Source organism: Aphelocoma coerulescens, chromosome 1 (assembly GCF_041296385.1).
Source record: "Aphelocoma coerulescens isolate FSJ_1873_10779 chromosome 1, UR_Acoe_1.0, whole genome shotgun sequence".
NCBI lineage: Eukaryota > Metazoa > Chordata > Aves > Passeriformes > Corvidae > Aphelocoma > Aphelocoma coerulescens.
The window spans coordinates 10,817,385-10,835,038 of record NC_091013.1 but is presented as its reverse complement, the minus strand read 5'-3'; the positions used below and the strand labels follow the sequence as shown (position 1 = coordinate 10,835,038).

The following is a 17,654-nucleotide window of genomic DNA, read 5'->3' as shown; positions in this document are numbered from 1 at the left end:
GTTAGAAAAGAGACAACTCTTAATTAAATAAAAAATTAAAATAATTTATTGAAAACAGAAAAATTGAAAAATTACAGAAATTAGAAAAATATAAAAATTTGGGATCCTATGGCTCGATAGATGGTATGCCCCAGGAGTGCAGGGATCTGAGATCTTCTGGCTGAGACAGCACTGAACCTAAGGTAGAGAAAAGGACTTGCAGTGCTGGGCTGACTTTTAGCTGGTCCAAAAGTCAGGGAAAAAAATTATTAAAGGCTCCTTAATAGGAGTAAGGCTTTTAATGCCCAGCACTGATGCCCACCACAGCTAGCCTGCAGAGGACTCCCACTCTCTGAGACCTGTCTCGTTTTATAGTGCCTTTGCTCCGCCCCAGTCCGCCCACAGCCCGCCTACAGCCCGCCCCTTCAGTTTAAAGTGATTGGTGCTTTCCCTTTGACAGATCATCTCCATCCACCAATAGCTCATCGTTGTCAGAGGGGTGGTATCAGGTGAAATAAGGGTGATAACATGCTCTCATTAAAATTCAGGTTGCAATGGAGCTTGCCTGCAGGGTAAGGGCTATGGGGATAAAAATAGCTGCTGGCTGTTAGAACTGAGGTTTTGGAGTGAGTCCTTGGACTAAAGTGCAAAGTAAAAACCCTTGAAAAAAATATTAAAATACATCTAATAAATCTTAAAACACTTGTAAAAGTAGACAATGAACATAGGAAAGGTAACTCTTATGGTGTACAGGTGGTTTAAAGTTTGAAAAGGGAGCATAAATTGGGGATTTTTAACTGGGGAATTTCTAACTGGGAATGGTGCAAATAAACTACCTTGAACAATTGAAAACACTAATAATAGAACTTGATTTTTGTACCTGGGCTGATGGGTTAATTTTAACATTCAATTTAAAAATATTTAACACAGAATTAATTAATTAAGGCACTTAATATGCAAAGACCAAGCACAATTAGGGATTTCATGTATGACATTTAACATCAACATTTTAGGTGTTGGCTGATCCAGAGAAACGAGATGTTCAGATAGCTGGGAGGTCTATCATTGCATTACTTAAGATCAGAGAGTAGTCTTCGAAGAGTTACTTTTTTTGGAAGATTATTAACTAAAGTACAGTTCAAGAATAACATTTATTGCAAATTTCACTGATTTCTCTATTAAAACAGGCATATGCTATAGCAAAACAAATGATGACTAAACCTATGGGGGCAGCCAGAACCCAGATTGGGAACTGGTCATTTCCTCAGCTCACTCTGTATCTGGCAGCAAGTGTGAGCACAAAGATACAGCCCTCGTGGTAGCCCCGTTCCCCCTGCAAAGGCCAGTCCCTCAGGAGCTGTGGGAGCAGGCAAAAAGGGAAATTATCCCCTGGTGTCAGAGGTTAGCAAGCATAGTCCCGGAAGGGATGTCCTTGCTAAGGGGTGCTTACAGTTTCCTCTGGGACCTGATAGAACCTATCAGCTGGCCAGTTTGAATATGGACAATTCTTTAAGCCACTTAAAGTTGTGACCGCCTCTGTGATCCACACTTAAGAATAGACAAACTCCCCCCAAGCTCTCTCGTTTCCAGCACTGGGACAGGTGGCTGCGGGGCCCAAGCAGGGCCCAGTGGGCCCAGCCCAGGCCCTGCTTGGGCCAGGCCGGGCTGGGCCACGGCTCCAGGATGACCCCCCCAGCAGGGCTGTGGGCAGCCAGAGCGGCTCGGAACCCCCCCCATCCCCCCCTCCACTCTGTCCGGCAGAGGTCAGGGGACCAACAGCGATAAGCCACATTCCAGCTGCAAGGCCTAGGTGAGATTAACCCTTTTAGTGCTGTGAAGAGCTGAAAACCTGAGGGAAGAGAGAGAGGAAATGCTTAAAGCTGAAATTCTGTTGTGAAGTTATGATAGATCAGAGTATCCCATTGTAATTTCATGGAGATATGGGGGTTGGAGTGTTCAACTCGTAAGCAAAAGCACCTGCACTGAGATAGGCAGATGCTGACGCAGCTGTAATTTCATGAGAAGTTTGGACAGGGAGAGATGGACCAGATGAGGACTTTTGCTCCAAATGGGAAAGGAGAAAACCTCAGTCCCTAGAGATGCTCCCAGAGATAGTCTTAAAGATGAAGATGAGGAAGACCCTTTGCTCCCAGGGAAGGAGAAGGGCCTCTGTTTTTGTTTCTGAACGGCTCAACCTTAAAATTGTACCCCAAAAACCTTCAAGAGTGGACCCTCGAAAGCAGTTGCGGGAAAAGCTGCAAGTCGGGGGAAGGGATTCACATGCGAGCAGAGAACCAACCCGGGCGGCTGTCTCATTGTGATAATGTTTTCATAGCACGAGCAAGAAGAGACTTCTCTTTCTAAATGAACTGAACAAGGTTATTATGGAAGTGGGAAACAGACTGAACATCCTAAGGGTTGTCTTTTTGCATTGTCAGTGGGAGACGGGAGGAAGGTGGGGGGAGGAGGAGAATTCTGAAGGTGGTATAATTTTTTCCTTTTAGGTCTGTTAATAAACTTCTTTATATTCTTTCAAGTTTGGTGCCTGCTTTGCATTTCTTCTAATTCTTATCTCACAGAAGATAAACAGTAATGAGTATTTTGGACCAAACCACTACACCTGGTGTTAAAGAAACAAAGCTGGAACACGCAAAAATGTGACAACATTTTCATGACAGATATTTATTTTATTTTCTGTCAGCAAAAGTATGCAGAAGATAAAAACTGGCCACATTTTTCGTAATGCGTCATGCATACATAAAAATCTGTTTTGGGAAAAACGCAGATGGGAATCCCATGTCTAGTGTCATGGAATTGAGGGTTTAGAATTGAACCTCCAAACCTTTTCCTGAAACTTAATTTAAGCAGGATGATGATTCAAGGTCTGAATATTTGTTTCCAACTTGTGGCACAGACATCTCTCTAGATAAATAAGAAAATCAAGTGTAATTCTCTTTAAAATATATATTCACATAGGTTTACAGACTTCCACAGGGTTTAAACTTAGTGTGAGAAGTACAAGATACAATTGCCCTATGATTTTATGTAGAGTAAGAAAATGGAAAAGAAAAAGCAACAAACCTCCAGAGTATGATATTAATAAAATAAAATTTAAAAGGACTATGTGCTCCCTTTCGATGAGAGATTTTTTTCCTTAGAGGGAAAAAAATAATTAACTTTTTTTTTGTGTATCAAAAATGAATGTGTTTTCTTTCTTGCATAGTAAAATCTGGAGAATCTACACAAATAACAAAGAGAGTAAAAATCCATAGAAGCTTGGAAATTGAGCAACCAGTGATAATCTATCTTTTTGCAGGCACTTGAATCATCCTCTCTTACCCTGAGCTTGCAGTGGAACAGGACCCTGGCAAATTGCTATAATCTCCTTTAACCCTAATCACCATTTTAATCAGAAAAAGGTGGGGCAGCCTGGAATTTGTACAGCAAGCAACTGTCATTCTATTTGCTAAATACATAGAGTGTGCAGCTAAAAGGTTGAAATGGTTCAAACTTTTATTGTCTTCAGAATATTGCATTTCAGCATTAATATTTGACAAGTAGAAGAAAATAAAATTATGAGACTGTCTGCTTTGAATAGCTTTAGAGGTCTCCTTAGACCATGGCTGCATCTCTCACTAACCCTGATCTTGAGAGATTTCTTAGGAAAAGAAAAGGTTGTGATTCATAAAACTGTCAGGACTAAAAGCCTACCTCACCTTACATTGCACTTTTCCTCTATCCCTCTCATTTCTACTCATTTCGGATTATAACTTTCCTAGCTGTGTTCCCTATTTATTTGTTTAATCATTTTCTTCCTAGCCTTTTCTTAATAAATAGTGGTATGATTGTAGGTGGTATGACAGACAAGGAGAAGCTTATATGAAGAGGAAGAAAGGAAGCTTCAAGGAGAAAAAAGAGCAATGAGAGAAACTAAAAAGAGCATCAAGGAGATTGTAGGCAGAGGAAGATTAAAGGAAAATGCAGCAGACAACTGTGATTTTCAGCTATAAAGGATTCAGCAGCTGTCATTGAAAACCCACAGCTCTGCTTGAGACATATTGATCATCCTATTTCAATGTTTTCCGTACAACTTCCCTCTGCTTACTTCAAATTACAGCAATACTCAGACTAATACTTATCTCAAACAGCTATTTATTTTTTCAAAAGAGGAAGACTGTCGTGTATTTCTCTTTTCTTTTCCAGAAAGGGATGCTGAACTTTCAATACTCTGCTCGCCTCGTCACTAACACACAAATATCAAAATACCCTTCATGCTAAAGAGGGGGGCATTTTTAAAATTTTCTAGTTTTTTTTTTAAGAGGGCCATTTATGCATAGAACTCCATAATATTGTAGACACTTCCTAGAATAAGTATCCCTGTAGGGTTTGCAAAGATAGCAGAGAAGGTAGTGTCTCTTATTTACAAAGTACTGGAGAGTTATAACCAATCCTGGAAAAATGGTAGAACATCATTAGACTGTGGACAACTGGAGATTTGTTTCTAGGATTTCTAACCCATTTTTTCACACAATATTCTTGTACTGATATGCAAAAAAAAAAAAAAAAAAAAAAAAAAAAAAAAAAAAAAAAAAAAAAATCTAAAAATGCAAACACTTCTTTTGATAATTACTAAGACAGTCCTTATCTTCCACTTGAGTGTGTCTCAGTCTTAGTTTTTCAAAGTTATTTCACAGTTTTTAATCACACAGGTCCTTTTAAATACATTGTACTCTAAAATATAAATGTTAGAGAACAAAAATGCATGAAGTAGGATGATTCATGTCTGCCACATATCTCTTCCTGTAACACCCTTTTAGAAGTATCATTTTTTTTATGTATTAAAACCAACTGTATTAGTTTAAACCATAGAATTATCATTAGATTTTGGGCAAAAGGGAGAAGGGCAAAAAAGAGGAGAAAAGAGCACATTCATACTGTCATTTGCTTTCAAACACAAAGCCAATACCTTCCAAAGGCTTCTCATTCCACACTGACAAAAGAAAAAAATGTCCCTTATATATTGTCTTCCCCTTTAGGTACATTAATGGCATTTTTGCTCTGATGTGACTATTGTGAGAACCAAAATGCCTCGGCCTTAGGGTTTTTAAAATTTTTTACAATGCACTAAGCTTAACAAACCTTCATAGAAAATAGAATACTCTTAATTATGAATAAATTAACTAAATTAGCAACATGAGATGGATATGAAATTAGAGGACTGTTAATTGAAACTGCAAACACAGCTGTATACAGCTTAGAGATGAATCACACCAGTAATGACACAGATGTTTATAAAATGTGATTATGTTTAGCAGGAGCATACCATTGAAACTCCCCAGCCTATTCTTATATTGTGTCACTGAAATGGTTTTTAAACCCATGAACACCAGGAATCAGAATCTCAGGGATGGCAAATTAGGCTCCCTGGATATGTGAATTAGTGTTGTCTGAATGTCAGCAATTTAATTCTCCGGCTTTCAAAGAATGTAGAAATGGAGCCAAAAACAAACATCTGTTAGTTATATTCTCATTCAGAAAAAAAATAATTAAAAATATCTGGCAAGTTAGAGCCTATCTGAATATGAGCAAGACAGTGGAATATAGTATCTCTAAGCAGTAGCTCTGCTGTGTGAATATACTGATCATGTAATTAATGTAACACAAGAGCTCAAGAAATCTTTGTGCACAACTATGAATACAACTTTTTGGGACTATCCCTCCAAAGTGCTAGAAGGATCAGGAACAAGTGATATCTCCTCTCTAAAGATTTAAGAATTGCTTAGCTTCTTAAAGACAGCAAATCAGGCTTCTTCTTTCAACTTTTACATCTTTCCTAGGATGTTCTTTGATAAATTGTACAATAAAGGTGTTGTATTTTTCTGGCAGAAAAAGGCACAAATGTTGCTCCTGGGTCACCCGAGGATATCTGAGCTGAGCAGGCTCTGCAGGGATAGCAGTCAGTCCAGCTGGGAGGGATGGCAGAGCAGGCAAAGCCAACAGTCTGTGGGGGCTTAAGTTCCAACATAGCAGTGTAAAGTCTGCAGTGGTACCTCCCATTTCACAGTGTTACCACTGAACACCACACAACAGCACGTAAATGTTACAGTAAAGAGTCTGTGATTTGTTTTCTGCAACATTTCACAGACTAACAGGAGTAGATTTTACAACATCAATGGTAACCATGCATTCAATGAACACGCCGAGTAATACAAGATAATAGTTTGTGTCCAGCACTGTAGTGTAACTCACATCACAAAGGCACTATTCTCTGACTCAGGGGCCTTGGCCTATATAATGATAAATACTTACTAACACAAATTTACATGAAATGGAGGTTGTTTGTCCAGCCCCCTTTTCTAGGGAATGGGACAGACCTTTGGACTATGTAACTATCAGAACTACAGTAAACTAAAAGTAAAAACTACAGTAAAACTAAAAGGAAAACTACAGTAAAACTAAAACTTACACCAAATCAACAAAATGTCATATAATTCAACCAAATTTTATAAATGTAGTTCTGATCTGTAAATCAATATTCACCAGAAAACATGCAAATTCATGCACAAGATGGTTAAAATAATTTGAAAAAAAATATACAGAGTGTCATTGGCAAAGCTGAAATAATAGCATGACCTGGCACTGCTAAACATCACAGGCTTATCCCATCAACTGTGGGAACTACTGAGCACAGTCTAATGTTGTGGGGGCACAGTGTTGAGACAGAAAAGTGGTGATCATAAAATTGGATTTGCCTCTGTCTTTCTGAAACTTTATTTGATGGGAGCTGACCTCCTATCCACTGGTGAAGATAAAAGGATTAGATCCTGACTTTTTAAAAGAGGAAGCTCATATGATTTCTGCAAGACCATACCAGTCTGACAGTATTTCACAGGTCATTCACAGCTGAATAAAGTTATGGAGGCTTTATGAGAAAAATGTAACCTCTTTCTCATTAGAGGTAAAGCTAGGCAGATTCAGGGATATATTGCAGGTAGCTATGACAACTGATGTGCAACCCAAATTCAGTTATCTTAGTTATTTGGCTGGCGAAAGTACAGACAAAATCAACTCAGGATTTGAAATGTGATGTTTTGAGATAGGAAGCTGTAATGCTTGGATATACAAAAAGCACAAAGCAATTTTATGGAAGACTTCTATTTCTTCTGAATACCTACAATATCAGTACACTGAAACAGCACTCTATTATCACCTATGTGTCAGCTAATTAATTAGGACAGAACTTATTGTTTTTATAGATGAAAGAGTCATAAATGAGGGTATTGAAAGGAAAGGGCACAAAACACTTGAGGTTGGTATGAGAAATCAGAGGAATGAAAATGAAAATATCCAACAAAATGGATATGCTATCTACAAATATAGCCTTAGGATTATTTTTCTGGATCGATTAATGCTAATTAATTTTGGTTTGAAACAAACTGAACTGTGGTAGAGAAAGAACTTTGAACATCTGAGAAGATGGAGGAGAAAAACTAGCTGAATCTTCAACCTCCACCCTTGCAGCTCTCCCCAGAAATGTCACGTCCTAAAGAATTAAATAGGAATTGGATGTTGATTTTTTTCCCGGTAAAAAAGAAATAAAAAATGAATATTAATAAAACCTGAAACTGTAAGCTCTGGGTCAAGAACTGTAATTTATACTATGTTTGTTCTGTAACCCAGGGGTATATTTCTAAAGGTTATTGAAGCACCACTGTTTTATAAAGTAACAACAAGCACAAGAATTGAACAGCTTAGAGAGCCACAGGATAAACATCTTGAAATAACACCTTCTGCCTTTGTTGTGCTGGGTGGACCCAAATTAGGAAGGACTTTATAGAAGACTTTTGCACACACAACATATAACAGGATTTGAGCCATTTTAATTATAAACTGCCCTCCTCTACAGCAGACATACATTACATCATTTCCACACTGCCCATCCTTTTCTATACAAGGATAAAACATTCATCTCTCCTCAAACTGTGTTGAAAACTGCAGTGGCAACTTTAGAGAGCAACTTGTGAAAATATTTTTTAAATGACATGCATAATCTTCCATAAAGGCTAATTTCAATTCTGTGTCACAATTTAATGCCACTGACATTTTTATTATTTTAAGCACTATTATTAACAGTACTTCTAAAACAGCAAAAAAAAAAATCTTACTTAACTTAAAGTCTCACTGAAGCAAGAAGATATAAAAAATATAGCACAAAATACTACCTAGCTTAAAGACTGCAAAAGCTTTCTGTAACCTGAAAGTAGATGGCCTGACAAAACTATCTGCAGTGATATAACATATAATTGGTATGTCAGAAAGACACAAAATGACTCAACAAAGAAATAAAAAAGGCTAACATTAACCTTCTGCACTGGAAATGTGCGTATTATTTCTTTTCCTTGGGCTTTTAATCACTTCAAATGAAGTTTCTTGTAAAAAAAAATCACATCATTTCAGAAGAAGGGATTAGTGAAAATGGGGAGAAAGAGAAATATGTTTTTCCAGTTTTACATTCTCCCTCTAAAAACCCTTAACAATACTTTGGCACTGGTACTTGGAATCTAAGGGGTTTTATATTGCTTTCAATCCAAGGGTATTCATTAAGGTTTCATTGAGTTACAAGCCTCTGAAAATCACATTAGAGAGCCTTTACTGGGCAGCTCTTAAATTCAGTGAATGCTCGATCTGCGACAAACGTGTTCCACATTCAAAGCAAACTTTGTACATCTGCTCCAACCTCACTTCAAACCAGGCGGGTGTGAATGGGCAGATGATCCATGTCAGCAGCGTGCATCCCCTCCAGGACATGGGGCAGAACCACAAACTGCAAAGACTCATCAGCCTTCTGGTGCCGGCAGACAGCTGACAGTGCATCCTGCCTTGCCTGACCCTACGCAGTCCTGTCCTCTCCTATTGCTTTTTCAAAACCTAACCACAAATTATGAGCTCTGAGAGTTGATAACATTTTGGGAAGGAAAAGGGCCTGTGGAGTGGAAGCTAGGATTGGAGGCTGACTTATAATTGCAATGTTCATTTTTTTTTTGTCCTTGTTTGCTTTCACTAGCCTGACTGCTGCTAATCTTGTGCACTTCCCAGCTATTCCTCCTCACATGTTCTTACCTTAAACAACCCTAATTTTTCATAATGAGCAGCCTAAACATAGCTGATTGGAATCAGGTCACACACCTAAAAAGGTGTTGAAAAAAATCAGGCCATATTCTTTCAATTTGTGCAAGAAAAAACCTGAAGCTGTCTGTGCAATTTTGGAATCCAAGGTAAAATCTTCTAACTCCTGCAGTCTACACCTCTTCATAGGACTGAAACTAAGAGCTTTAATTCTTCAAATGTGACTTCCACACTCCTTGTCAAAGGGACTTCTACAGAAATTATTTCAATTAATGGTTTTGAGATGATCAGGTATTACAGATCATGAACTCTAATGAATACAGTTTCGATAGTGGTTGGTAAATAAGACACAGAGCTACCAACTGGATGATCTAGCTAAACTTGATTAAAACCCAACAGAACTAGTGGATGTTGGTTTCCAGTGAATATATTGTCAACAGTGTTATAACCTCTATTTTCCTCAGTATCCTAAATATAGTCTGGTATGAGTCATATGGATGTGTGCTGCCAAACATGATCTATAACTGATGACAGGGGAAGTAAATTGTTAAAGTCTCCCTTTATAAGGAAATGAGACTTACATATATCAACTAATATGCCCATTCTTTTCCTATCATTTATCCATCAAATAGATAAATGGGAGATCTTACAGAATATATTGTATATGTAAAGGTTGTACAAGAGAGTGCTAAATTCAAGCTGCACCTGTAGCATATTTTCTTACTTTTGACAAATTTTAGGTGCTTTTCTTTTTACATATAAACAGCGTAACTCAGATTTTATAATCCCCTGCACCCACACATTTATGAGAAACAAAAAAATACATTGAAAGAAATCTACAGATGCATATTCTAATGAGAATATTAAGTAGGGTAAATTGCTATTCTTCCACATGGTTCTTGAAAACATCTTCATCGAGGATGAAATTTCAGAGTAAAGGAAGTCAAAAGAGGATAACAAAACTCTCAAAAGGAATGCACCTCCTTTACTAAAAATGGTTAAAGCATTTGCAATTTCCAGCAAAGTGAAATTCATCACACACATCATAAATTTAATAAGGTTTTATTAGTTTTTCTGCTGGCATGTCTGTGGATGATAACCATGCCTGACACACTTTCTTTCACTGGCTGTCCTAAAGATGCCACAATGAAGGTGTCCTCCTAATTTAGGAAGGAATCGTTCCAATTTTTGACACAGACTTCATTAGTAGAATTGAATCCCAATCCTGATAGCTGGCCTTCCTCCACTAACTTACAGAAATAAATAAATAGGATCTCTAAAGAATTAATGACTGCAAAATGAATTCTATATGCATAATTTTGCAGACAAACATTGAGAAAATCTGAGACTCAAGCTAACAGAAATGAAGAAAAATGCATGGGTCTATGACTTCTGCAGCCAACTGGCATAGGCAATTAAACAAATACGAGACAGTTAAAGAGCTGTAACAATTGTGGTTTTGGCAGAAGTTCCTGTTCTCATGGAACATACAAACCAACATTTTAACGAAGTAGTCTAATGGGAAAACTTGACTTCCAAAAAGGATCATAATCTCCCTCTGCTGGGAAGATGAAGACTGCAACTACAAAATAATTTCAAATTTCAAGGTTGAAAAGCACCATGATTTTAGTAAGGACTTAACTACTATAATTCTAGCTGAGCTAGAATTTTGGCTCCCTATGTTTAGAAAAGTTGTCTCCTATTTTTTTCAGCTACTAACAGATGACATATGTCAAAATATAGCTTAAAAAAGAGGAAAACCCAAAGAAATAGAAACAAATTAATTATTAAAATTAATGAAATATAACAATGGAAAGAGAAACTGCTAAGGTAACAGGAAGGTAATGTCATGGGTTAGCATAGCTACGGAAGGGATTCTTTTGCAAAGAGGTGCTTACAGCTTCCTCTATGACCTCAGAACCTGTCAGCTGGGCAGTTTGAATATTGACAATTTTTTAAGCCACTTAAAGGGCTTGACACGCCTCTGTGGTCCACATTTAAGAATGGACAAACCCTGGGAAAGCTCTCTCTGGCTTCTGGCCTTGGGACAGGTAACTGGGCTGGGCCCTGCTTGGCCCGGGCCAGGCTGGGTCACAGCCATCCTGGAGCCGTGTGGCCCTGTTCCATCTGCAGCCCCCCCACAGCCCTGTTACGTGCCGATGGCACGGCCCGGCTCTGCACACCCCCCCTTCCCTCCCGCGTGGCCGAAGATTCAGCTGAAGCTGCTCCACTGCCCAGCAAAGATCATGTGATCAACAGCGATAAGCGAACTCCAGCTGGAACATCCAAGGCCTGGATGAGATTAACCCTTTTAGTGCTGTAAGTTTCCTCCAGAACAGATGAAGCCTGCAGACATTAATCCTCTTCCAAGTCTGAGGAAGAGGGAAGGTGAAGAAAACACCATAGAGACACCAAAGTCAGTGAAGAAGGAAGAGCTGAAACCCTGAGGGAGGAGAAAGAGGAGATGCTTAGAAGCTGAAATTCTGTTGTAAAGCTATGGTGGTGATGGACTATGATATATCAGAGTACCCGTTGTAATTTCATGAAAGCATGGGGGATTGGAGCATTGAAACTGTAATTTTGAGCAGAAGTACGCGTGCTGAAATAAGAAAATGACAGTAGCTGTAATTTGATGAGGGCCCTTTTGCTCCTGGGGGAGGAGGAGAGCCTCTATTCCTAGAGATGAAGATGCTCCCAGAGATGGGTAAAGAAAACCTTTGTTTCTGAACAGCTCAACCTTAAAATGGTACCCCAGTAGCTCAAGATTGGACCCTTGAAAGCAGTTGTGGAGAAAGCTGTAAGTTGGGGGAAGGGACTCTCACATGCGAGCAGAGAACCAACCTGGGCGGCTGTCTTGTGAGCCATGAGAGGACTTCTTGTCTCCATAGCATGAGCAAGAGAGACTCCCTATGTGAACTGAAAAAAGGTTATTATAGAAGTGGTAAACTGACTGAAAATCTCAAGGGTTGTCTTTTTACATTGTCAGTGAGAGAAGGGAGAAAGGTGTGGGGAGGAGAAGTGTCCTGAAGGTTCCTTTTAGGTCTGCTTTTAAGTTTTGCGCCTGCTTTGCTTTCTCCTAATTCTTATCTCACAGAAGGTAAATAAGTAAGTAATGAGTATTTTGGACCAAACCACTACACTCTAATTGGTGTTTCCACCTGGTTACAAACTGAACCCGCTACAGGTAATATTATATAACATAAAATAAAAATATAAAAATATAAAAATCTAACTGCCTTTTATATTGCCCATTAATTTAGACATGACATTCTCTGTCTCATTCAGAGGAAGAAATGTCTTTCTTGCTACTGTTGCATCATCTGTCAATCTATCAACTTTAGCCCCAGTTTACACTCACTGTTTAATAATAAATACCTCTACCTGTAATTTAAGATAAAGAAAAATTTAAGGCCAATATTCTTTTTAAGTATATTACTAGAGCTTTCCTGTATGAGGATCCTATGCAGTACCTATTGGACAACTGAACTGTTGAGAGGTTTTTTTTTTCCTTAAGAAAAATTATATGAGAGAATATCCTTCATCACATTCAAATTTTAATTCCATGGTTTAGATGTGAAGTTTGCTTCCTGAAACCATACAATTAAAAGACCTGAGAATCCAGTAAATGTGGTTCAATTCATCTGCAAGAGACCTGAAAAACACATTTCTTTTACATCGGTGTTTTTGTTGTTATTTCATTTTTTGTAAGATATTTTTCTTGGAGAAGGTATGAAAGACAGAAGGTGAAGTTAAATTAAAAAAACCCCAATCCTAAAACCTGCTAGAATAGGTCACTGCTGATTTCAGCTTGTATTTTGCTGCAACTTGCTTGCCCTGGTGTCCAACCCCTATAAAAAGCAAGGTGTGACATGAGGACTGCTGCCCAGAATGCCTGTGACTCAGCTCTTTAGGGATTCACTGGCCAGAAAAGCTTTGATGCATAGTGACAATTTTACACTGATTTCAGGAAAGAAGGGATTTCCTTTTTGGCTTTTATATTCTCTTTATTAGTACCTCTGGAAATAGAGATGGTAAGATTCATTCATATTTCTCACCACAGGTTGAAGGAATTAGCTAATGTTTGCGAAGCACACAGGAGAAGCTGGTTTTTGAAATAATTCATTGCAGCAGTACTTACTACAGTAGTGTGCATTATGCAGCTCAGTGAAGAGCCTGTCCTCAGCAGAATACAAATAAAATGATGATATGAGTTTAGCTAACTGCCTGCAGGGGTACTAAAAGCCTGATGGCTCTTCACACCTCCTGCAAGCAGAGTGCTCTTCAAGGGAACAGAGTAATAGTTGTGGCAGGACCTTCTCATGAAAGGCAGCATGTTTTTTGCACCACAACAATCTTCAAATGCCCACATCCTGAAGAGTCTTTGCTACTGGTGCAAGATGAGCTGAAGAGTTAGGAATTATACTGAAATTGGGGCTTATGCTTCTTGACAATCGTACATACATATATATATATAAAAATCATAGAATTATAGAAAAGTTTAGGTTGGAGAAGACCTTGGGCTGGTTTAGCTCTAGGTTTTTGATGTCCTCAAAGACAACCACTCACAAACTACCAACTTTCAAAAGTAAAAGCACTAGAATATAAATATAACAAAATATCTTAATAGATACATTTTTGGATGAAAGTTCTTACTGTGTTTTCCCACTTATTAAACGTACTATTCTAAATAAAAGCAAACAAAATTTAATTTAAACCAAAAATATATTTCTTGATAACTGAAGGCTATGTTCTCCATGGGCTAACTGTAAATTGTTTTACATGTCAGGGGCTTTGCCCTTTCACCAGCATTACACCAGCCAAATCTCTGACAAAGTGAAATGGATATAACTCTCACCAATCTGAGATTCCTGGCTGCCTAAATGTCAACTGGAAGTAAACAAGAGTTTGCAAGACATGTTTTACCCCAGGATGATCTCATTACATACGCTGTTTGAAGCACACATGAGAGCTGCTTGTGAAATTCATAACAAGTAGCTCCTTAGAAGGATTTCATCTCCTTTCATATTTAAGAAAAATAAAAAAGTAAACAGCATGTTTTCCTCAGAACTACTCTATTACATGAAGCTAATTATTTTTATATTGCTCAAACTCCACAGAAGATGACACAGTTTTCAGTGACTGAGCTGAGTACATCAGCTTTCATTAATGAAATGCACTCCACACATGTCAAAACCAGGACTGGTTGAATCTATGAGTGGTTGAGTGCTTTCTATATATTTTTTTTCCAGTAATACTCTGGAGTATACTCACTCAAATTGAATACAAACCAGGTAAATTAATGGAAAACATGCCTTACTGCATAAATACAAATGAAGTTCTGGGAAGATTCTGGAGGAATATTTGATTCTATTCACTAACATCTAATCTCACTGTAGAACCCCTGTGCAATACTGCAAATGAGTGTCTACATCTGGCCTTATCTTATGGTTATAAAATCAATATAACATTAAATCTCAGAAAGATTTGGCTTAAGATGATACATTTCCTCCTCCAATCTTATGCAAGTTCCCAGTGTGAATAAAGAAACAATTGAGACATGATTTCCTCCTTTACAAAATGCTCTTAAACTTTCTCGTAACACTAGATTTTGCTGGTGTTTCAGATGTGATAAATTTTATGTCTTTATGCACTTTTCTTACACATAACCAAGGATGGGTATCTTTCTGGCAAGCAACAGCACAGAACTCTCTACTTTATGATTTTCCTGCAGTGATATTTTCTAGGAAGTGGGGTACATGGCTAAGAAAAATTTTCCCCATTACGAATATGGCAAGGAGAGAGAGAGAGATACCTAACCTTGGAGGAGGGAGAAAAAGAGAAGTAAACTAAGAAAAGAAGCAAGGGGAGTACAGAAAAAAACCTCAAACAGAAATAAGGGAAGCAAGATGGGGAAAGACAGAGAAGAGTAGGAACACAGAAAGAATTTCTTTTCAAAAATAAGAATTAAGAGAAGCCTAAGAGAAAATACAACCAGTATAAAAGAAAGACACATGAAAATACACTGAAATATATAGAAAAAAATTGATGAAAATACTAAAGTAGTAAGTCAATATTTTAGGTGACAATAGCATAACAAAGGCAATTAATAAATTGAAAAAAAAAACAAACCAAAAAACACCTGAATGAAAAGGAAACATACTGGACAACTGGAAAACCAGAAATAAACAACAGGAGCATACCTTAGAAGGAGAATGGTTTTGCGTGAAACAAAAACAATTTTCATTTTTGCTTTTCCTATTTCATGGCCAAAATTTCAATTTTCTATAAAGGGTATCACACCTAACTGGAGTGCTGGTCATACATAAATAGGTCTAGCCCTAAGATGGAAAAATATATAATATTTTTAAAAGTGCCACTCGGGCGTGAGTGCCTGAACAGTTGGACTAAATAATTGTACATTTGTTCCAAGTGAACTATTCTATTTTAGTTTATGCTACCTTATTCTCTTCTAACAAAATGAGCTCTGCCTCTCAATACATTTCAAAATCTGCTCTCTTTTAAGTAGAAAAATTATATTATAAGAACAGATGCATCTCCTCTTTCCAAGGGTCACAACTTGGCCTTTAGTATATAATAATCCTTCAAAGTTACTTATGTCTTTTCCCCTTAGGATGTGTTTAAAAATTTACTGGAGTGCTTTCACCTTACTCTCTGTATCTTCCAGATGACATTTAAGTAAATATGAAAAAAGACAGTAAACCATAATATTTCAATTAACTATCTGTTCTATCAGCAATAACATCTTACCCTGACATACTGTCTCCGAGTGTCTTCAGAGAAGACGAAAAAATTTGTTTTTCAAATATCTGGATTTGATAAATAAAAGCAATAATTTACAGTGAAAAGTGAATTGTTCACAATGTTTCCGGAGCTCTGTGGAAAAGAACATATTATTTTTGAAATGTGTGCAAAACATGTGGCTTGCCCTTTATATTTTTGAACCATCTACAGTATCACTTGGGCCTCTGTCTAATGCATTTATGAATGATAACAACTAAACATTTTCTTGGGCTTTCTCATCTTTCATTCCTTAGTACGGCTTTGGTGCTATCCTACAGGGAACAAAGCACAGAGGAATAGAAATATTTACTTAAATGCAGCATAAAGAAAAAAATCATGTGAAATATACCTGTAGCACCTTCCACCTTGTGTTCAGGTCTTCCACACAGCTGAGATTGTACTGGGAGAGTTGAATATCGGAGGGAGTGAAGCGGTGAGCGAGCTCATTGACGTGATGCACCTTTTCTTTAAGGGGAACAAGTTCTGCTCGATAAACCTGTGTGAATCAAATATAAAGATGAATAAATATAAGCACTAACTTAAAGAACTGTTAGCTCCAGTACCAGCTGGTTAGTAATGTAAAGATACTACAAGCCAAGCTGAATGGAAAGAGCCTACAGTCATGATTCGGTTACCAGTCTGTTTATTTAACTTCAAATGGACTTTAGGTCTCAAGTGTAAGGCCCAGCATTTCAGAAGGTGCTATGAATTTGGAACCTTCATAGCCACTTTTGGCCAGTTAAGCCAAATTTCTAACCAGCAGACCCACTGGGAGATGCACTGCAGAGCACGCTTGTCTCCTGCTTCATCCTTTACTTGTGTGTAACGTGTTCATTCAGGATGCATGGGAGTGATGAGTACACAGGAAAACAGAGGAAGACAGCTGTTCCCAAATACAACAAATGAAAAAATTATTAAACTATTACAGACCCCTATAAAGCCATGATTTTACCATGGGTACCTTGTGTGTTATACATAAAAAGGTTAATAATGGGAAGTCCAAAAAAAAAAAAAAGAGAGACAGAGACAAAAAGACAAAAAAATTTGTTATGCATCCCAAACTGGCTTACATGCCTCATATTTAAAAGAAAAACCAAAATAAAGTTTCTTTTAAGATAACCTTTTAATGCAGTAAAGCAGTCCAGCTAATAATTTCAGTAATGTATGTGAAGACCAGAAACTGCTAGTTACAAACTTCTTTTTAAAATCAACAACCTGATAAGGATGTTTCCATGATGCATCTGGGTACATTCAGATAAATTCAGGGCACCATGACTTTATCAAAGAGAAGAATCTCTATGTAGATCTTCCACTGCTCCATATCTATCTTTTCTAAGGAGACATTTATGAATCTTTAATGTGATAAAATATGTCAAAATGCAACAATGAGTCATTTCTAAAGGACAAATTCTGTCATTCTCAGGAGCATGTTATATTGCCATATGATGTCTGCACACAAAGGCAGAATAATTTACTTGCTATATTAGTCTGCTCTCTAGCTCCTTTCTCTCAGCATTTTTAATACAAACCACATGTGGTCTCCATCTCAGTTTAGATTATCAAATAACCTGAAATTATTGCCTAGTAATCTTTTCATCAACACATGATGCAAAATAAGGTAAAAAAAAGCACATCCAGTATTTCAGTGACTCTTGAGAGTAAATAATATGAAGACATTCGTAGACATTAGAATGCCATGAAGAGCACTAAAGGTAAACATAATTGAAAAATTGTTCTTCAAATGTCTT

The 17,654-nt window shown here is 37.5% G+C and overlaps 1 protein-coding gene across 11 annotated transcripts in view; it reads right to left on the bottom strand.

Annotated features, from left to right (window-relative positions):
• The window catches only part of DMD (dystrophin), a 1,181,986-nt gene that overhangs the window by 147,946 nt on the left and 1,016,386 nt on the right, over positions 1–17,654 (bottom strand). For all 11 annotated transcript variants that reach the window (XM_069032076.1, XM_069032238.1, XM_069031841.1 and 8 more), the window contains one exon: positions 16,256–16,402. In XM_069032076.1, the coding sequence (XP_068888177.1) occupies positions 16,256–16,402 (147 nt within the window). The remainder of the gene's footprint in view (positions 1–16,255; positions 16,403–17,654) is intronic.